Raw genomic sequence first — 23787 nt, 5'->3', positions numbered from 1 at the left:
GGAAGTGAGAAGAGGGAAGCAGCTGGAAGTATCGGTAGAGTTCAAGGAGTTGGAGTGAAGTACCGATGTGACTCTCAGGAAGTGTGAAACGTACAGACTGGCGAGTGAGTGAGTCTCCAAGTTGGGGGAAAAAGTGGCACCTTAGTGGTGGGAGCAGGACTTTGTGAAGACAGTATTAATATCGAGAGAAGGAATGGAGGGAGTGTATTGACAGCTTGAGCCAGTGTGCTGCTGGAGAATTATTACAGGCAGAAGGAACACGAACTGAGATTGTGACTAGACTTTGGCTTGCAGAAAAGGAAAAGAATAACTACAAGAAGCTTCTACCTGAGAAGAAGACGGTGGTGATTTCAATTGGTAGGGGAAGTGAATTAACTGTGACAGTGACTGTGCTAAATAGACGGAAGGCAACATCTTGGACATAAAGGGAGGAGGATCTGATGCAACAGTAAGAACAGGAAAACAGACTTTCTAAGTGTCTGGAAATTTGTTCAATCTAAGCAAATTTGACATAACTATATAAAATCCTATACAGATATTATCGTATAGCTGTTCACTTAGAATTAGATTTGGAACTTTATATATTATACTTTAATGAAATATATATTTATATTTATATAATATTTATATATCCTATATATTTTATAGTGTAAATAATCAATTTAATAATCAATTTATACACACACATACACACACCTAAAGCATTAAGCCTTTGATATAAGTATTATTCTTTGTATGGGTATACATTAAATGTAATATTTATAACTTTTATATTCCCAATAATTAAAAAAACAACTAGATTAAGATTGGTATTACTGTTTATAGTAGTTAGAACTGTTAGATTATTATTAGATTATTAACAGTAAATTACAATATATTGTAGGGCATTGACTGTATTATAGTATAGAGCATTTTATATTGTGGTCACTAACATAAGTAGTGAAATGGCTATAAGAACATTGAGGAAGTGAGGTAGAGGCAAAAAGAAAGATCGAGAAGGGGAACAAAAAACGGTGGATATATGGTACTGTGGAAAAACTTTTAAAAACATTAAAATGATGAGTACAACCACCACAGTTACAAAAATAGGGGGAAAGAAAACAACTTCAATGATAGCATCCCTGTCAGGACCACATTCTGTGGAAAGTATGCTAGGAGGTGAGAAGTGAGGCTCCACTATGAATTTACAGAGCATGCAATCAACACTAACATTAATTCAGGAGACGATTAAAAATATGCAGGAGGTAATGACAACAAATGACAAAAGAAGAAATTAAGAGTGATATGAGAGAGATGGGAGGAGAGATGTGCAAATTAGATGATAAAATTGGTACAGTGCAGGAAATGATAACACAAAATGAACAAAAAATAAATATAGTTGAAGCCAGAACGGAACAAACGGAAAAGAAAGTAGATAAAACAAAAAGTAAAATGATGGCAGCAAATAAAGAATTGGAAGTGGCCATAATAAATTTAGAAATGGAGAAAACAATGTTTTAATCTTAGATTCCAAAGTATAGCAGAAAATAAGGAGAAACTCCCAAAATTAATGGCAGAACTCTTGGCTGAACCCCTGCCAAAAAATAAGCTAGAAGTGGAAAACGAGTTGGACAAAGTGTATAGGATCCACACAAATTATGCATGCAGACACAAACTCCCAAGAGAGATTTACAAGAAAAAAGATAAGAGACGATGTCTTCAACAAAACAAGAGAGGAGCCTCTGGTTTATAAAGGAAAAGAAATCATAAAATTAAAGCAGATACCAAAACAAATAAGGGAATAGAGAAGAAGCTACCACTTCCTATCGACCCAACTGCTCAAATACAGAATGATGCTTATATGGTTCATCCCAGAGGGGATGCTAATAACCTGGCAGGAAAAAAAAAAATCCATATTGATTTTCTGGAGAAGGCACAAGAGTTTTATAATCATTATATAATTGGAGAGGACAAGCAAGATAGTAGAGAGGAAGCAAAAAATAAGAGGAAGAACAGACATCAGAGGAAAAACATATGGAGCATGATATAAGGGACCAAAGGGAAACAGAACAACAGGAGAAAGAAGGAGCTAGGATAAGAACACAAACCGAGACAAGAATGAAGAGAGGACCAAACCCACATACAAATAAGATGGAAGGCGAAATAAAGATGCTATCTCTGAACATCAATTGTATCAACTCACCAGCCAAGCAAAAACAAACATTAACAAGACTCAAAAGACAGAATATGGATATTGTCTGCCTACAGGAGGTCCATATCAAAGAAAAAACATGGTAATATTCTAGAATGTCCTAAATTAGGAAAACTGCATCTGGTGTTAGCACAAAATAAGGACAGAGGGATTAAAAGATTGATTAAATTCGAGGAAAATATTCAGTGACAGAGAAGGTAGATTTTTAATGACAGAAATAACAACAAACCAACAAAAAATCCTTCTGGTGACAATCTATGCTCCAAATACAAATCAAAAAGAATTCTATAATAAACTATACAAGAAAATAATTGAATTAGATTGGGAAAATGTCTGTGTAATAGGCGATTTCAACATGATGATAGACAATAAAAGAGATTACAGAAACTCAAAGAAAAATAAAAAGAAAAGATGCCATGTACTGAGTACCTTCTTTGAAATGGTGCAAGAATTAAACTTAAGGGATACTAAAGACAGCTAAAGCGAAAGAAAAATAAACAAAAATAAATGAAGATAATTACTAAAAAATCTCACACAAAGGCAAAATGAGGAGTTAAGAGTATTGGAAATACAAATAGTTAAAAAGGTAAAATATCTTGGAATCTGGCTAAGGGCTAAATGTTCCACTATAAAAGAAGACAATTATTCAAAATTACTACAACAAGTACAAAAAGATTTGGAAAATTGGACTAAATTACAATTATCTCTGATTGGAAGAATTGCGACCATAAAAATGAATATCCTATCAAAAATTCTATTTCTATTCCAAACTGTACCAATAAAACTAGGGTTTTTTTTTTTTTGTAGAACTAAATAAAATAAATTTAAGATTCATTTGGTTGGGGGGGGGGGGAAGCTAGGATAAAACTAAAACTACTACAGGACTCTAGAATCAAAGGAGGATTTGCCCTTCCAGATTGGGAGCTTTACTACCAGGCAGCAGCGGTAACATAGCTCAAAGAGTGGATAGTACTCCAAAATAAAAGAATATTGATAGAAAGCCATGATTTACAGCTGGGCTGGCATGCCTGTATCTGGGAGGGAAAGAGTAAAGCCCATAAATATTTTCAAAGACATTAGGTGAGAGAGGCCTTATTAGAGATTTGGATGAAAATTAAAATAAATTTCTACACAAAAAATCCTAGATGGCTACCAACCATGGAAGGAATCATTTACCCCAATGTAATAGATTTGAACAGGATATTGACATATAATGAGTTATTGGATGGGCAAGGAAAACTTAAAACAAATCAGGAGTTTAAATTACAGGAAATTGAAATAGAATGGTGGCCATATCTACAGATTCAAACAAGATACAAAAAGAACAGTACGGATTTCAAAATGAACAACAATAATTGGACAAAATAGTAACAGGGATGGAAGAAAAATGATTTAAAAAATGTATATTTGTCTTTTAAAATTCAAAATGGAGGAGGAAACTGTGAAGGAGACAATGGTAATTTAGGCTAAAATTTTTGAGTACAATATTGAATTGGAGTACTAGGGGAAATTATGGGGGGGGAAATTATAAATTGACAATGTCAGCATCATACAAGGAAAATATCTACAAAATGTTTTATAGGTGGCATTTACCCCCGGCGAGATTGGCCAAAATGTTCCCAAATAGACCTCCAAACTGCTGGAAATGTAATCACCAACAGGGCACCTTCTATCATATGTGGTGGACATGTCTGAAAGCTAAGGAATTCTGGACAAAAAATCAAAAATGGTTGGAAGAAGTAACGGAACAAAAAATTGTCATGAAGCCTGAGCTGTTTCTTCTAGGAATAATAAAAGGAAATATAAGTAAGGATATTCAATATATAATTCTCCATGTAATTATCGCAGTCAGAATCTCATTTGCCTAAAAATTGGTAACAAAAAACCATTCCCTCAAATGCAGAAATCATTAAAAAAGGAGCTAGAATGCGTGGAAATGGACAAACTCATGATGGAATTAAGAGATAGAGAGGAAACAGAGTACCATAAGACATGAAATAGGTGGTATAATTGGCTTGAAAAGAGGGTGTAAAATCAATGCATAATGAATACATAGAAAATATAATAAAAGGAGATGGTATATATTCAGAAAGTAATAGAATTGTAAATATTGTATGTACTGTATATAGTATAAAAATAAGAAATTATGAAACAAAGAGGAATATGCATAAGACAATATGTTGTAGAATGGAAAACCAGAAATTAGAAATAAGAAATACTGATAACGGAAAGCTGTAAAAGTGTACTTGTGATTTTAATGTTTGGAAAATGTTGAATAAAAATATTCTAAAAAAAGAGAAAGAGAATGACCTTTTTTAAAAAGTTGGGAGAAAGTGAAAGTGCTAAGAGGAAGAGGAAGACTAAGAAAAGTTGTGATTGGGGAAGTTGACGCATCCTCAAAAAAGTGGGGGTGAGGAGTTTAGAGAACAGGATGGAAGACAGATTGGCTTGCAAGGTGAGATAAGTATGGAGTAAAATGGTGAATGATCTTGATTTAAATAAGTTTTAACTATATTTCCTTTTCACATCCCATGCCTTCTTTTCTTTTACTTACTATTTCTTGGTCCTGGTTTGAGCTTTGCATGCACTACTTGACCTGAGAAAGAATAGCATGCTCAATATGCCTGAATGTAAATTTGACATTTGACTGTGATACATAATTTTGATAGATTCCAGGCTAAATGTTTAAATCCATACGTATATAAGTGATTGTTTTTAAATAATAGATTTATGACTTCAGTGAGACATGTATATAAAATTAACACTATACTCTGAATCACTTTCTAAATATAATTAAAGAGTATTTCCAAAAGAAAAATGAAACTTTGGCTGCAGCTAAAATAAATAAACCGGCAATGAGATTAAGCAATAAACGATGCATCCTCTAAAAAGTACAAGTACTATTAAATAATGGAGTCACAAAAAGCATTCAAAATTGCTAGTGTTAAAAAGTTGACATATACCTGACTAAATTTAAAGATTCTAAAATGCTGACAAAATAAATAGGATTCAGCAATATGTACAAAAGAAGAAATTTAACAGATTGCTATAAATATAAACTGTAATAATTAATCATGAAACTAGTCCAAGAAGTTTTAGTAATATTAGACCATAGAGATTTAAAAGAAAACAAAATATGACAAGGAAATTGTAGAGAATATTTTTCCTATATGTCTTGTGAGGTTTATATGAAAATTTCTTTTGGATAATACTTTGGGAAAACTCAAATAATGAATGACAAATAAAAGATTTTTAAAAATAGCTGACAATATCAACCTCACTAACATTAGTGGTGTTTTTAAAAATTTTTAAAAAGAAATATGAGGCAGCTAATGAATGAACTTGTATTCTTTAAAGATTCAACAGCTTATGGTAAATGGCAAGAAAGAGTAGACTAAAGTTTCACCTTTTACCCCTATTTTTTTCCTCTTTTTTTCTCCTTTTGTGCCTTTGAGTCATTTTTCTCCTTTTGTGCCTTTGAGTCATTTCAGGACTAGTCCCTAGTTTTCTTGGCAAGACTTTCAGAAATGTTTTGCTGTTGCCTCTTTCTTAGAGCTAGACAGACTAAAAGTCACCCAGCTTAGGCTTTCTGCCTAAGAATTCACTGTCTTCCACTTTCTAGCCTGATGTCTTAACCACTACTCAAATTAACTCTCCCAACCCCAATGCAAATACTTTCCCAACTGAAGATAAGATGTGCTTTTGCCCTCAATACTTCCTGTTTGCCATTTTATTACTTATTTGTAATTTCTAGAGAAGTTATTCCATAGCCTGTGATTTTACCATTTTAAATAATTTGCTGTCATCCAGACTTCAATCTGGGTCGGTCACTGGGACCAGAGGTTTTGTCTTCTGAGCTTTTAAACTCAGCTTAATTATTACGTTAAAAAGGTGGATCACAAACCTCTGCTTTACAACCTCCCCATATCAGTTTCATATTTATCCATATTCCATAAATTGTAATCTTTATTTATCTTTCCATTATCATATTCAACTAATTAGCAACTCCATTTTATTGTCATATTTAGGAATAAAGCCCTTATCTTAACTTTATATTTTCCTGTATAATACTTTCTAGTTATCTGTTTTTTTCCTAGTAAGTCTTTTGTCCCACTTCTCTGTTCCTGTCTTTTCCCTTTTCTTTAGTTTGACACATCCACTCTCTTCAATTTTCCCCAGGTCACCATCAAAAGGATATTTTATATTTCTCTTTGTTGGGGCATAATCTCCTACTTCAATTTTCCTTATGCCACTGACAACCTCCAAAGCCACTTTTGTCTGCTCCCCCCCCTTTTGTTGGGACACCTCCCCTTTTTGCATTTTTGTTTGTGATTTTATATAATTTTATATTTTGATAAGTCTCTATGTTAAATTAAGCTATCTTAATTTTTGTGACTCATTTTTTATCCATACAGCATGGTTGATTGTATCTTTTCTTCTTAAATTTATGTTGGAGGTCATATAATTGCAGGCATTATTCCAATCAATTAGCAACATATTCAAGACAATTTGAAATTTAGGCAGCATCAGCAATATGTATTCTGAAATGATACTCCTAAAGTCAATGTTGACAATATAAAAATGATAAAACAAGATTATATGTAAATAACATACAGTATATTTTAAAAATTGATAAAGATGTAGAAGACAAAGTTCAATGTTTATAATAAGATTATCAACATAAATTTAGCCATAATAATTTCACAGGTCTTGATGCCTTATTTATTTTATTTATATTTCCTATTTCCTAACTGCCCATTTCCCTCAGAGAGGGGCTCTTGATTGTGTACGATCTTTACACATACTTACCCTAAACATCTTTTATATATATGGTATAATCCCCCCCCCCAATGTTTTTTGGAATAATAAGGAAGTCATGGCAAAAAAAAAATTGCCTTAAGTTTACAATCTTCAGAGCCCCTCCACCACATCCACTAAAGCAATATATGGATTGTAATTTAATGAAGCCATCCAGAGCTATTACTCTTCATAGACATCCTTTGTTCCATACCGTGATTCCACCTGCAGAAGAGATATTTCCATATCATGGGAGCAACCTATGGTTTTTTGCTTTCTCTGACTTGTATTCCATTATGAAGGTATTCAGTATTATGCTGTATCCCTTTCTTATGCATCCTGATTGCCTTAAAGGGCTTAAAAATTTTTTTGTCTCCTAATATTAGTAACAATAGTATTAAAAGTAGTAAACAGTAGTAAACAGTATTTGCTTACTATTTCTTGACAGTTAGAACAAAATTAGTTGAACAACTTGCCTCCAGAAGTTGTGAATGCTCTAACACTGGAAGCTTTTAAGAAGAGATTGGACAACATATGTCTGAAATGGTACAGAGCTTCCTACCTGAACAGATGGTTGGACTAGAAGATCTCCAATGTCCCTTCCAACTCTGTTATTCTGTTACTTACTTGACCAAACTGATCCTTTGGTAACAAATTGGGATTTATCACTGGAACTTAAAAGTCTGTCATCCTGAAGGACTAGTATGCTAACAACTGCCAGGATGAAGAATTACTGTCTTACTATCCAAATTCCTATGCAGTTATTATTTCATTCAAATTACTCACGCATATCTGGCAAATAGGAAGATTTATTTTTTTAAAACAAATATTTTGTACAGGAATTTACAGGAAGAAAATAATTAGTTGGTGCATTATCATGTGTTATGATTCCCAATAATAATGATACAGCAAATTAAGCAGAGGGCAGGGGTTTTCACTTTGTCAGGTAAGGAGCACAGAGGATACTGAGGTAATGACAGGACAATTATGCAAGGCTTAGACATAGAGAGAAAACTCAAGGTTGTTTAGTGGCAGCACAAAGTGCAGAAAAAACAACTGTGGATTTGTGAGACTAAAAACAAGTTCATTCACTAATTTAATAAGTTATAGTTTACTAAGTAATTACTTATTTTAGAATTTTCAAGATTATTAGATGTATTAATAGAAGAAAATGTTCAGTGAAAGCACTCTGTATATCTTTTGGTTATTATTATGCTAGCAACAACATTTCTCTTTTTTAAATAATAGAATCTAGCAATTTTGAAATTGAGTTTCCATACTTACTATACCTATTTTTCAAATACTTTCTGGCTCTTCTCCACGATCTACTGCCAGATGTCTCACACAGCCTCCATTTCATCCCAAATTCACTGAGGAAGTTGACTGATTTCATCCTTAACTGTTCCTTGGCCTATGAATGATAAACAATGCCTCATTCATTATCTTAGTGGTGAGATGGTGAGACACTGTCAACTAGAAGTTTCTGTTGAGGTTACTGGGGGCAAATTCCCTTCACTTCTGTCACAGGGTATTGTCCTCCTAGCAAGTTTTGCTTGAGCTGCAAATTCTGTTCTCACAGAGTTCCTTTGTGATATGCTGCAGGGCTCAGTACTTGCTCCACTTCTTTTTAATATCTATGTGAAGCCGCTTCGTATGAGGTACTATCAGTATGCTGATGATACTCAGCTTTATATCTCCATCCCTGGTGTCCCAAATGCTGCTGCTGCTGCTGCCTTCTTGCAATGCCTTGAAATTGTGGACTCTGGATAGGGGACAACAGGCTTTGCTTAAGCCTGACAAGACTAAGTGGCTTTTGAGTGTGTGAAGCTTCAGGATCCAGAACATAAACATTTTTATGTCTATGAGATTCTCAGTCATCTATGATTCTCGGTCATGATTGTTCAGAGCTGAAGAACCTTCTTGGATGAGAAGTGAAACGTCTTCAAAGAAAATCAAGAAAGTTCAGTTGCCTCTTGAAAAAACAATTTTGGGTTTGACATCTTTAGTTCTTGATGGGCACTGCCTCAGACAGACCCAGTGCACAACTTGGGGGGGGGGGTGTTTCTCCTAGACTCACAACTCCTGCTTGCTCTACATTGGGCTGCCCTCGAAGAGTATTTGGAAGCTATAGTGCAGCTTGCTGGAAGGTTCTTGAGGTACCTAAAATATCCCATGTTACACTCCAGCTCCAGTGGTTTCCAGTTTGCTTCTGGATCCAATTCAGATTTTGGTTATTACCTTAGAAGTCCTTTATGTTTTGAGTCCAAAGTATTTGAAGAACTATCTCACCCCAGTGAGATTGGCCTGCTCAACCCATACTGACAGAAGGGGCTTGTTGCAGACTCCATCAATCTAGGAATTCCAGCTGGCAGGGTCCAGAAGAACTTTTTCTGCCATGGCTCTCATCCTCTGGAACATTGTACCTTCGAAGGTACAATGCCCTTTTGATCTTCGAAAAGGGCCTAAAGACTTGGATCTGGCAATTGGCCTGGAGCCCTAATGGGGTGTGTAAAGCTTTCTGAAACAGAAAGAATGACACCCAACTTAAAGGCATTACAAAGTTATAATAAAATTTGCTGATTCTTACCTTAGGTGCTTCAAATGTGTTGTGAATATAACTTCAGGTTGGTTCAGACAACCAGGATTACGTTTGCTGGAATTTTAGACCGGCCAATTTTAGATTATTTATTGACTTGCATGATTAGGCTATTAACTTTATATCTGCTTATCTATTTATATCTGCTCTTCATATTTACTATTAATTAAGTTATGAATATACTTACTAAAACATATTAGGTGATCCTTACAAATTCTAACATACACCTCTTATTATAATTGAATCTTCAATAGCATCTATATCTGGATTAATAATATCTTTATTCTTGTGTTTCAGATATGTCAGGTATATCAATACAGTTTCTTTGTTTGTTTGTTTGTTTGTTTGTTTGTTTTTTTTACAAACATATCAATGTGAACAGTGTGGCACCTGAGTGTCATACATTCTAATACAAATAAAATTAATAATATTAGTCATAGTTATTACTTTCAACCAACTTATATATTTCTAATAGTAATACATATTAATATTAAATTGCAGTCTGTCATTATTCAATTATTCCATGTTTTCTCTTATTATTGCTCTCATTTTATTATATAAAAGTGTATACACTAATATTCCCCTTTTCTCTTATTTCTATCTCCTATTCTAATTTTTAATCATGTCACCCTTTGTTAATAAACATTTTCTTTCCATTCTACCTAACTTCTAATCTAACTTGGAAAAAAGAACCCTGTGTCAGACAGGAGAGCTGCGACTCTCCTTGACCTCACAAGGCGCCCCTCTTTGCTTCACCACCCCTGCAAGCTGGTTTTGGCTCCTCTCGGAGCTCCTCTCGGAGCCCATAAATAGGAAGAACTCAGCACAGGGGACACAGAGATCCGTTCCCTGTGTCTGATATTGCTGCGACATCAACTGGAAGTTAATAAAGCATATCAATCAAGTTTCTAATGTTATCTCTACAACTTGCATATGCTAACCCTTATACTTGCTATGTAACTGGCAATCCATATTAAGCTAAAAATATTAAGTGAAAAAAATCACAGATGGCTGCTCCAGACAAGGTTAATTGGACAGGATTAGTACTTGAATCTTGGTCAACACCAAGTAATCCCAGTTTGTAGATAGCAAAGTTGATTTTTTTTTAAAATCTGGAAGAAGGCACTAGCCTTTCAATATTATTGCCAAGAAAATAATATGGATATATCCTAGTAATGAAAGGAAGTAAACGTGAGAGGAAAGAGATTTCAATGAGATTTTAAGGAAATATTTTAAAGAATAGATATATATATGAGGGTCATTCCAAAAGCCATTTGAGGGAAATGAAATATTAGTTTTCCCCCTCTTTTTTCCTACTTTTCATTTGGATCCGTACTATTTATACATTACAGATGTTAGAAATGTGGCTGGAACTTTAATAATTAGCAACGAAGAATAAAAACAAATAGCCAGTGTACTATAATTGCTGGAAATTAAGGGTGATAGATCTAACATACCTGGAAATTATGGAGAGTATGCAAGATTGGACGAGAACATCTGTAATTTCTGTATGTATGTTTTCAAAAATGATAATACAGAAAAATTGAGGCATTGTCTAGTAGTATAAATTTTCCATTAATATATTCAGCATTTTAAAAAGAAAATTCAAATTATCAGTAGGTCATTTTTTTCTTATTTCTAAATGTCACAAATATCTTGTTTTTTATAATTGATGAAAAATGTAAAAATTGCAACTTCTAAACATTAATTTTACTTTAGTGAGTTATATACTAAATCGTAAACTTTGAACATATCTAACCTGGTTAACAGATAATGGTTTTGCAAGTTGCTGAAGGATCAGTGGGAAGAACATTAAGCAATCCCATACTGTGAGAAGTATGCTCTGTTCTAGACACCTATGCAATTGAGAGCATATATCTCTGGAACTCAGCACACCTCTTCCTTAGAGGTGTACTAGTCAGAATGTCAGAATTTCCTTTGGATCTGTTAAAGCTTTCATACAATAAGAGCTTAAGACTTTATTGGTGGTTGGTTTCACTATGTGCATTCTGCACTAAATTTCCCTGGGCACACAGATATCCAATGGTTTACACGTCTGTTATTCAATAGATTTAGCAAAGGTACAGAAATGTTGCATTTTTTCTATTTGTTGTAACATATTTGAGGGCATTAAAAGTCTCCCCATATTAGGTACATATAAAGAGAAAGAGTGAATATATATTAGTATTACCTGGTAGATTTGTGCCTTCACTGTTTGAAAGCAAATTTTGTAAAAATAATTGCCTCTCTTGATGATATTGTAAATATTTCCTGTTTTGCTACTCAAGGAAATAAAAGCCATAAAAAGTCAATGTTTATATATGTGTGTAAGTTTGTATGAGTGTATAGAGAAACATAGATTCACATACATTTTATTCATATGAAATATAAATGCTTTAGATATGTTGTACTTAATATATTAAAATAAACATATTTTAACTATATAGATATGTTCTTTAAAAATTGAAATAAATAATTGTAATTCATAGAACATTCTGTAATTCAGAGATACGGATAAAGTATAATCTGTGTATTTGATTGCAGGTAACAGTGTTAAATGTGCAGTAATTTCAAGCACAGTTTGATATTTTCTATAATGAAATATAATGCAAAAAATTAAACATCCAATGTCAATGGTTTCTAAATGGTTTTGATATTTATCTTTTGTCCTTTTACATGAAGAATAATTTATTTCCCCTTTTAAAGTGTGGGCAGAGTGATTACTAGCGCTCTGTAATGTAATTGTGTTGCATTGATAAAATAAAAATTGTCCTTTATCTGTGTCCTGATAATGTCCTGATAATGTTCAATTTACAGGCTGGCTTCTCTGCCACCTCTTCACTGCTTTGAGTATTCCAGTTCTCCTCCCTTCCTGCTCTGAGAGCGCACAGAACTGTTTGAAATCCACTGGTACAATTGTCAAATCAATTATTCATTCTCTGCAATTATACTCGCACAAAGAACATTTTGCTGGTCTGAATGATGATTAAATTAACAGCTATTCCAGCTGCCTGATAACATCTAATAGAATATTCATAAGCCCAAAATGGAATGAATTATCTCCATTAACTTCATCATGTTCACTTAATTACATGCTTGTTATTGTATTTACACCTTGTTAGATACCGCTGAAGCTGATCCAGTGGCTGGCCAGGAATTGGAAGCGTCTGTCATGGGGCAGTTGGAGCGCATTTTGTAGGAAATGCTATTTATTTTAAATGCTCCACCTGCTGGGAGCCAAGGTTAGTCAGCAGCACTGAGATGAATTGGGAAACGGGGTGTAAAAAGAAATAATGTGCTTCTGACAGGCTCCGTGGCTTTTAAGTTGCTCTCATTCAGCCACTTCACAAAAAATTATTTTATTCCATCTTTCAGTGATGATGACATGATTGCTTTGGGGTAATCATTTACCATTCTGATTTTATTTTTTGAAGTAAATTGTCTGAAGTAATAGGTTCTTGGAATTACAGCATGTCTTGCTTTTTTTCTGCAGAACTTTATTTAAGCTTGTCTTCCAGCATTTAACCCGAGGCCCCTTTTTCGTTTGATCTTCTAACTTTATTTATACAACACTGCTTAATGATCTGCAGAATGTCTCCCCCCGCCCCCCTGCCCATGTACATACACACTCCCCAAAATAAATAAAATAAATTCTGACCAATATGCTGACAGTATTTTATATCCACAGCAAGGGGGCATGTGCAATTTCTTTTGGAGTTACAAATACAAAACAGCTTTCTGCCCAACCCCTGATACAATCATTCATCCTATTGAAATAAATTTATCATTTTCAGGATAACTTTGCTCTTGTAAAATATGATAAAAGCACCCTCTGATATTTTCCCACCCCACCACAATGCTCTTTATTCTCTTATAAGTAGCCAGGTTTCTCGACCAGGCCTCCTCACTCACATCTGCAATAACTCTGTTCCATAGCACTGGATGCAGCAAAGGAAAATAGCTCTCCATGTTGATTTGAATCTGAATTAGACCAAGAATGAATGGACTTACAATCACACTTCTAAATATTTGTGAGATCACTGTAATAAAGCACTCAGACCCTATTTTTTATTCAGCCTAGAAGCTATATTTTTGTAACAGAACAAGGAAAGTGAGGATAATTATTTTTAAGCAAAAGAGACTTGTAGAATAATGGTGGTGGACTTCAGCAGCTAACCGTGATAGTATCAATGGTCTTTGTTTGAAGGGTTTTCTTTGTTGGTAAGAGAGAGATAATTTTCATATATTAAATATATTCTGCTGTCAAAAAATCTAACAGAATAGAAGAATGATTAGGTATTTGAATGGTTATAATATGTCAGATTCTTACTAAACAGAAGAAATGGTGTTCACTACCAGAAGTATATATAAAACAAAAGTTGGGATGTGGTGAAAAATGTGTTGAGGGATTTTTGTGGAAATAATAAAAGAGCTTTAGTGTTCAAATATTGACTGTAGCTTTCCTTGCATACATTTCATGCATGTAATGTTAAATTAGTGCAGTATATAGTTCACATATGTCTGTAGAGCTATGTATAATACAAGAGTTTGCTGACCTATTTATGATAATGATACTGGGATTACTATGTTTTGGAACACATTTGTATTAACATCATAAATTAACGTTACTCTCACTACTTTTTAATAATCATTGATATTAAATAGATATTTGGGAGTTTGTAACACTGCTATTTTTTCCTCTTTTATATTGACATAGTAGATAGACCTATCATCATGGATAAGGGTGCTGTATGTTGCAAAGTGGGGAATCGTAATTAAAAAAAGTCTAGCCTTAACTAATTTTATAATTGACAGAATATTTATTTAACTTACTGTAAATTGACACACCTCTAGACAGACAATTATGACTGATTGTATAACATCTGACAGAATCAATTATGACTGACTGTTGTTTGCTATCTTTGCATAGAAACAGATGAAACACAGGTATTTAGAACAAAGTCAGCTGCTAGTGTTCCTGTGTTTGATATAATTAAATACAATAATGTAGGGGAAGTTTTTAAAAATCAGTTTCTAATGGTTTATAATTTAGCATATTCTTCAAATAAAAAGCTAACTAAATAAGAATGATGCACTGACTCCTGAACACACAAGAATAATTTAATAAGAACTGTATGTACCAACCTAAAACTTTCTAAATGAAAAATCATCCATTGCTAAAATTCTCCACAGTTTTAGAATTAACAAAAATCAAATAATATTTGAGACAATAAATTAGCATCTTTGCTCACTAATAATTTAATATGAAAAGATTAAGTGTACATTAACTGGATATAAAATATAAAAATATCCCATACAAGTGAAAGCGAGCCAAAAAAAGTCTTCTATATTATTTTTGCACTATTTTAATAATGAAAAATTAAATAATGAAAATATTTAGAAGAATGCTAATACATTTTATAAATTCCACATTATCTTCAATTTAATTAAAATACCAATTGATAAAGTTTAATTTAAATTGTTTTTCTTTTATAGTTTACATCATTCACTTTAAAACTTAATTTTGTGTGTATTGTGTTTAAAAGTTAGAAAATCTTTGGGAACCTCTTTGTGTGAAAACATTGCATAGTATATATCTTGTTTTGATGTTCTAAAAGACTGTTTGGATTTTTTCTGACATAAATGTAAAGGGTATGGTAGCAGCTGGTATAAAATTGTGTTCTGTCCATATATCTGAATGTTCCACAAGCAATTTCTATCATGTAACAACACTGTTCTCAAAAAAGATATACTATTTTATTGATTTAAAATTTATTTAGAAAAAATTGAGTTCTTATATGCATCTCCAAGTTGGATGGTATGGTAGTTTGAAAGTATTGACTGACTGTGTGCTATACAATGGTCACAATTGTCGTTTACTAAGGAGAGCATAGAACGATGCTGGTTGCCATTCTTACTCTGCTGTGTGGCAGCGCAAATAGTCCCCTTTCTAACCAACCTGGTGGGAAAAGTCAATATCCCATCAGTAGACGAGGTAAACACATCAGGAGCTGTGTTCTCTCTTATCTTCCTGCTCTATATTACTACAGTTCTTTAAATCTATTCTCCCCAGTCATCAACTGCACTTCTGTCATTCAAATGCATATACTGCTGCAGTACAAATAAGGTTATAGTCTAGTGGTGTACTTTCTCTTTATTGTTTTATATTTTAAAACAAAAAATTCCTCATTAGTTTTGCAAAGCACTTTTCTATATTAGCAACATTATATACAGTACATAATTATATGTATATTAAATTTATGTAACTATATATAGTATAAAAGTATAAATATATACTATATTACCAAAAGTATTCGCTCACAACTGTTTCTGATTATGTGGATGAGTGAGCGAATACTTTTGGCAATATAGTGTGTGTATGTGTGTGTGTGTGTGTATGTATATATATATATACATACATACATATATATACATATACACATACATACATACATATACATATACACATACATACACATGCATGCATACATACATACATACATACATATATATATATATATATATATATATATATATATATAGTGTGTGTGTGTGTGTGTGTGTGTGTGTGTGTGTGTGTGTTCCTACTGTTAGACCTAGTGAGATGGCTGCTTGAAATAGCAATTACAGCATGTAGGAGGAAGAAGCAAGTGGTGGAATGACTAGACTCTTAATGAAAATTAGAGATGCCTGGTATGGCATCTCTAATTTTCTGCCCCCAAATTTTCTGAAGGACACCATTCTATTTCCAGATAATATTGTCAGACTAATATTACCAAAGTAAGATTTCATTGTCCATCTTCTGCACATGAATGATAAGATGATATCCCATCCTTTGCTATAGACAGTCAAATTTCTTGGGCTGGCCCTACTTGGTAAGTTACTCCATCAATATCATATTTTAGTTGGATGAAAAAAAATGACAATTTTGTGTATGCAAAAAACCCCACATAAAAACATGATTCTGTCTTCAGTCAAATTATTGTTTAACAACTGCCCTTAGCTTCAGTGCTTTCTAGGTGTATAAATTTCAGTTTCCTATATTCTTAACAATAGCCATGCTGGGGAAGACAAACTAAACTTGATCAAATTTTTCTCATGGTTACTTTTGTTTTTGCTTTTTTAACTGAACTACTTCATGGGTGTCCATTCTTTTAACAAAACTAGCCCTTTTTTAATCATGTGTTAATATATGTATCATAATAAAGAAATGCTAAGGAGAAAGGTAGACACTGCATGAGTCTGCAAGGCAGTTTTCACTGATCCAATGGTTTAATAAAACAAAAATGGAGTGAAAAGGTTAAAGGACTGCTAATTGACAAATTTCATTCAAGTAAATAAATGCTTTTATAAGTTACTTTAGATGTATATTTTAAAAAGTGAGGAAGGCACTGTAGGTCTCAGTTGGCCATGAATTCTATTCCTGAGGTACGGAGAGAAGAAAGTGGTTTCTTTATATGTATTTTCTTTTTCTTTATTATATTCTTTTTTATTCTTTTCTAGTTTTCTTTTTTTCTGAACTTTCTACTTTTTCTTTTTTTATTTTGTATTAGCTTTTGTCTTTTTAAATGTAATGATTAATAAAATTGTTATTTAAAAAACTAACCCCAAGCAAACCATACAATATATAGAAGACTGAGACCTGAATTTCCATTGTTAAGCAACGTGGTTATAAATTTTAATGTCATATTGGAAAGAAATTCCAGTATTTCTGGTTGCCATTGTTAAGCAAATCACCATGGATCATTAAGTATGGATGTCATATGATCACAATTTACAACCACCTGCTGACTTCTCCTCTGACTTTGCTTGTAGATGGCAGCTAAAGTGGGTTTCAAATAGCAATCACATAATCACAAAATGCTGCAATATCAGAGGGGGAGGAGCCGAAGTCGCGACTACACGACATGCGATCTCAATGCTCTGAAATCGCAGTCGACACTTTTGTCTCTGGGTGGTCCAAATATACCTAAACTGTCCCATAGAGATGGTGAACAGGAAGAACACATCTTGCTGATCACAGGAACATCGCAAAGTCTCTGATTGATCAAAGAGAAGCTCTTCACACTGGTGACAAAAAATCCAGCCAAATGGCTGATGAAGTCGGGGCGGCTCCAAAATGGAAGGATATGGAAAGAGAAAGTGTTTTCAGATGGTGAGGAATTTTTGCTGTTTTAAAAGTGACTGCCTATTTAAAAAAAACCTTAAAATTAATTTAAATTGGAGAACAGAAGAAATAAGCGGCATAATTCAATTTGGACTGGTTTTGAACAGTGGGTTATCTTACTTTTTACGGATGGAATTTATGCAAGCCTTTTAAAACGAACGGATTAAGTTTCCTTGTTCTATTTTTTTTCTTCGACTATTCTCTGTAATCTATGGACTAAAACTCTCCTCTCATTACTGTGGGTGTTTTTCTAACTCATTTAAGAATCAGATCTTTTTTTTAACTTGAAATACAAAAAGATACAAAAAGAAACAAAGAAATTGTAACATTGTAATGCTGCTACTCAGAAGCTAGATGTTTGTGTATTGGAAACGAAATACTTTTTCACTGATTATCCTGGCTTGGCATTTTAAGGACTCACAGCTTGTTTATAGAGAGTGATAAGAAGAAGAAGAAAAACACACAGATGTTCCTTTGAAGTAGATTCTTAACCAGAGAAAGGTGAAATGTTATTGTGATGCTTAATTCTGCTAAAACCTTTTAAGCTAGAGTAGCAGTGTTTGTCAGCTGGAAAACATGGCGCAATTTCAACACCAGAAAGAAATTTTAAATCTGCAAAAGATATTCTCAGAAATACAAAAATTATCAAATACAAGTGAGAGGAAAGAGAAGAAGTTGGATTACTTAGTGCATCTAACAGTAAAATATGACGGGGAAGTTGAAGATGTTCATCAAATGGAAAAAGTGGTGGTTAAAATCCAAAAAATCGAAGAGGAAAATGAATGTAAAGAAATTAAAATTGCTGATATTTATGGTGATTGATTTGTTTTTGAAAATGGAAAGAGTGGAATACTGAAAGAGGAATTAAATGGAGGGGAAACTTACCCCAGATGGGAAGATACAGAAGAGGGAAAAACAAAAGAATTTATGGACTTAAAAAGAGAAATCTTATTAGCAATAGCTTTGATAACACCACCGACCATCAAAGATAAGCAGATTAAGGAAACAGAAGAAGGACATCGAAATTACATGAGAGATCTTATAAGCAAAGAGTTGCTAAGAGGAGTCCATACAAAGCTGATTAAGGAGATGATTAGAGGACTGATGCCACAAATGGCAGAAGATATGACACTGTTTTTTTACTGGAAAGATACAGGTTGATAGATGAAAGAGTATAACTTAAAACTAGCTAAACTTAGTGAAATTTAGTGATAATAGATATAGTTAAATAAATAATTGATAATGATAATAATGTATACAATGTGTAGTGTTATGATAAGTAATAACTGGATATGAATATTGAATGGCACCCATGAAAGGAAGATTAGAAACCCTTTTGGATTATATATAAAGATTAATAATAATAAAATAAAATAAAGAATTAAGTTAGATTCAGTTAAGTCTTGATTACTAGGGGGGGAAATGATATGATGCAGGATATAGTCAAATAAAGGAGGGATAATGATAATAACGTATATATATATGTATGGGTACAATATAAGGAAATGAGATGTAAATTGTAAACAGTAATTTGGAAAGAAGGATAGAAAACTTTATTATTAAATATTATGAATGTTTAGCTAGAATAGGATATAAGGATTTAGTGTCATTGGAGGATTTTAGAAATAGTAAATGAAATGCCAGTATGTGGTTATGTATTAAATCGGTATATTTTATGATGAAGGACGTTTAAAAAACTATAGTCAAATGAAAATGGAGTTATGATGAAGGTAACATGTATAAATATCTGAGTTAAAATACTTGAGTTAATATGAATTATGCTTGATGACTGTGGAAGAGATGCACGAAAGTCTTTTGTAACCAACTAATACACTTTCTACAGTATGTAAAAAAGGAAGATTTTATGTGTTGTGACAGCCAGGCACTTGGATTGCAATCACATGACCATGGTGACATTGCAACCAATGTAACTATGAAGACCAGTCATCATTACCACTCATTCAGCACCATTATGAGTTCGAGTAGTCAGTGAATGAATTGTTAAGTGAGAGTCACATGTAATAGTAAACCTTAGTGAAATTTTCTTATTAATTTCCTTAATGTGAAAGTATGGCCCTCCTAGATGTTCATCATGCCTCACCATATGACTAATGATAGAAAATCATGAGATTTACACATTGAAACACTGTTGCTCTCTTGAGCTAGTAACATCCACTGAATTCATGGCACTTCTCTAACTTGCATAAAATGAGAATGAGTAAAAACAAAAAGATCAATAATATAATCTAGAATTCTGCAAAGCTTGAGCCAGTTTCTCAATCCAGTCTAATTCACAGGCAACTTGCAGTGAACATTTACTAGAAGAATTGTTATGTTAGACTTTGGTATCTTAAAACTCCAGTGTCTTGAAATGCTCTGGCACAGTAGTACTACAGCACTGAAGATGTTACCTAGTTGGATAATGAAATATCCACAAGAAAATAATCAAATTCAGAGAGTACTAAGGGCTCCACAATGATATGCTCTTGTAAATTCCAGTGTACAGGTAATCCCTGGGTTACATGTGTTCCCTTAGATAACGTTCGAACTTACACAATCAGCACCCCCTAGTGCTTACGAACAAGTCCTGAAACTACGAATCTTGCAGCACCACGGCAGTTGTTCGCCCGTACAAAGAACTGCAGAGGCTCTGCAATATTCGTCCTGTACTTTGCTGGCCAAAACAGCCTGCCCCTCCTATGCTCTGTTTTGGCCTGCACAGGCCTCACCCGGGACTTTGCCCGTGCAACCCTAAATGGAGCGTCAAAGGGGCGGGCAAGCCCATCCTTACCCTCCAAACCTCCATTTTGGCTGGAAAAGTGCCAGGAAAGGCCTGTGCACACCAAAAAGGAGCTGCAGAGGGGCACATATGGCCGAGAGGAGACAGCTTGCTAGATCTTCACATGGTAAGAGACCCAGCACAGCAGATTGGGGGGGGGCAATTGTGGGGAGCATGGGGTATTTCAGTGGGTCGGGGAGGCCTTGGGTGGTCTTAAGCAGATGGCCTGTTTCATCACTAGGTACCCCATGGCCTTTCTCATCCTGAAATACCTCATATGCACTTAACGAACCATGCATTTGATTAGTGAATGGATTGCGAAAGGAGGAAATGATCCTGTTCAAGGTACAAGATTCACTCCCATGAATCCTCGGATTACGAATGGAATGGGCAGGCTCCATTAACTTGAGGACTACCTGTAATCATTTTATATCTATCTGCTGGTCGGTCGGTCTATTGGTCTACCTATTTCATAACATTAATAAATTGCCTAGTTTTCAGCACTACTATTTTCAGACAGGATGGTAATTTCTAGTAGAAAACAATTTGAAAGGGCCTCTGAGACCAAGAAAAATCACTACCAATTAGTCAACAATCTGATCTAAAGGGATAGCTTGATCTGATATAAGATAGTCTTTTGTAGTAATTCTGGTTCTTCCAGTGACATATAATTTCAGATTTTGTTTTCTCAAGTTGGTTATAGGCTATCTAGCCATAAAGCCTATTTGTCTATATATTCCCAAAAAGGTACCTCAATAAAATATGCAACTTGCTTGCTATTCCCACTGAATGTGTTAATGCATATAGCAAAGGGGGAAGGGTGCCTGCAAGTATTTCCTCAAGCACTTTAAAAGTGCATAAATGAATTCATAAGGAGAATTTCTGATTTTCTGATTGCAGCCCTCATAAATGGCTTTTCTAAAAATTTGAGGGGGGAAATGTAAGTGTGGAACAGAATGTTCATTTCACTTTAATAGCCTTCAGAGCATTTCTGTAGGGACTTTTGTATGCCTTATAATAAGCAATTAAAGAAAGTTCCCAATGTCCTCAACATTATAAAGCTCTTCAGTAATTTAGTCAGGAGACAAGGTTCACAACATTGAAAGCAGATGGTCAGATAATTGTGGCACTAAACTTGGTTTTGTTTTCTTTGTTAAACCTCTTTGCTATCAGTTGGTTCTGTGATACAGCTGATTCTGTTCCCTCATTCCTGTTCTTCTCTACCCTCTCTACCCCAATTTATTCAGCATTAATGGGCAAACTAGACTTCCTAGCATTTACTGACAGAAGCTGGTGTACCGATATAGTTGGGCATGACAAGTGGGTTGACTAATTCTTGATACACTTGATCTGTTTGTAAATAACAAGTATGACGCTTACATAAATATGCTGACTAAAGTACTTTTTAAAAATGTTAGCAGGGGAATAGCAAGCTCATCAGCAGACAGCTTGCAAAGAATGATGGGTTTTGAGATCATCATATTTTAAAGAGATAAAAGTTCTGCAAAGCATGGCTAAGAAGTAATTCATTCCCCCTTCTAATCTTTTAATTTTCTCTATCCCTATAGATGAATTGAAGAAGATGTTGGAAGCCTACAAGGAGGGATACAAAAGGCTGAAGAACATAGTAGACAAATGGTTGTCTATGAGTAGCTATTCCGAAGTAAACCTCGGCAAACTCTTTCAGACATTCAGTGTAGTAAAATCTGGGGGCGAGTTCAGTACTTAAAAATGTTGTTTGTGACCTCCGTTTATAGACAGTAATTAATCTTCCTCTTTTTTTCCTCTTATTTTCTGTTTTCTGAGGCTTTCTAGTATGGCTGTAGATTAAGAAAACTACTTTAAAATCTAAGTTTCTTCGGTACTAAAATATGTAAAAGAAAAGCAGATTAAAAGTTGATGAATATAATAAGCAGCTCGCAATTTAGATTTTATAATAGGTTGTTGTTTATTGAGATCTAGAACTGATTTCTTTATAGGCCAAAGAGATTATGTGTTGCAAATTCTTTCAGCTGTTTGAATGTTAGTCATTAATTTCTTGGGAGTCATCAAAATAAATAGGGCAGCCTATTATCATTAGAAGAAGCTAGTTGAGACAAAAATGGAGTAAATTTAAGATGACAAAAGGAATGGCCTTATAGTAAGCAAATAAAGCCATAGAAACGTTATCTTATAATGATTATATTTTAATTGCCAATAAACAATTAACAGGTACAACAAAAGTCAATCTAACCTCACTGGCTGGGTCTTTGGGCTGGGAAAGGGAGATGCTGGACTCTATATAGATTTACGTATTCTTAACTTCTATGAGGGTAATAACATTTATTGGTATATGTAAAAGCATTTTAAATGTGGATGTAAACATTTACACAGTTGAAGGAAATATAATAAAATTATTGGTATAAATATCTGAGTGGTGCATTCATATGAAATATGTCTATGAAACAAAATAATGATATGGGTGGACAAGCCATTTGTACTTTATATCCCCCACTTCTTGCCTGATTGTACTGCCAAATGAATAAACAAATATGGTAGTGATGCCCCATCTATTTCAGCTTTCATTAATACAAATGACAGGCATCAGGTAAAACATTTGCTTTGATTTATCTTGCCTTGCTGAAGAATGAGTTGCATTGTACCAATAGAACTCCTCTATAAAGATTTTGCATTAGTTTGGGTCGAGTAGCTCAACCCATCTTAACATTGACGTAGGGAGAAATTTCTTTGTTAACAGCTCTGAATTGGGAAGTTTACTTTGTGATGTTCTATTTTCCCAGTAAATGATTTTAGTATTGGTTAAGGGAGACTATCATATGGATGGTCATACGTTTTAGTAATACCTATTACTACTATAATCAGCTGCCCAATTACAGTAGCTCAGGCTTTGAGGGATAAAAGCACAGCTTCCTCCTAAATTAGAATAACATACCATATTTACAAATACTGCATAGGTTTTGGTATAGCCCATGTTCAAAATATTTATTGTAAAATGTGAGGAAATGAAAAATAATGTCTATGAGTAAACAAGTACATGACATAATCTCAGCAAGACTATAATTTCACATACATTGTTATATAGAATTCTGCAGAAAATTTGAGCAAACATTTTATTTCTACAAATGTAAATTTTATAATTATAAATTTCATAATGGAATTTTGCATTTCTTCTTAATTGCTAGGGAAGATATTTTTGCACCATAAAATAAATAAAGCTAGCTTGTTTAATGCTTTGTTACAAGTAAATGTTTAGTCAG

General features: G+C 33.7%; 1 protein-coding gene across 1 annotated transcript in view; it reads left to right on the top strand.

Moving 5' to 3' along the window:
• POLA1 (DNA polymerase alpha 1, catalytic subunit) overlaps positions 1–22428 on the top strand; it is a 388965-nt gene extending 366537 nt beyond the window's left edge. Inside the window, 1 exon segment of the mRNA XM_032226833.1 lies at positions 22099–22428. Within this exon segment, the coding sequence (XP_032082724.1) occupies positions 22099–22259 (161 nt within the window). The 3' untranslated portion in view covers positions 22260–22428.
• The last annotated feature ends 1359 nt before the right edge of the window (positions 22429–23787 follow it).

The sequence above is a fragment of the Thamnophis elegans genome, chromosome 11, assembly GCF_009769535.1.
Source record: "Thamnophis elegans isolate rThaEle1 chromosome 11, rThaEle1.pri, whole genome shotgun sequence".
Taxonomy (NCBI): Eukaryota; Metazoa; Chordata; class Lepidosauria; order Squamata; family Colubridae; genus Thamnophis; species Thamnophis elegans.
The sequence above is the reverse complement of the archived record's forward strand: the minus strand, read 5'-3'. Positions and strand labels throughout refer to the sequence as shown.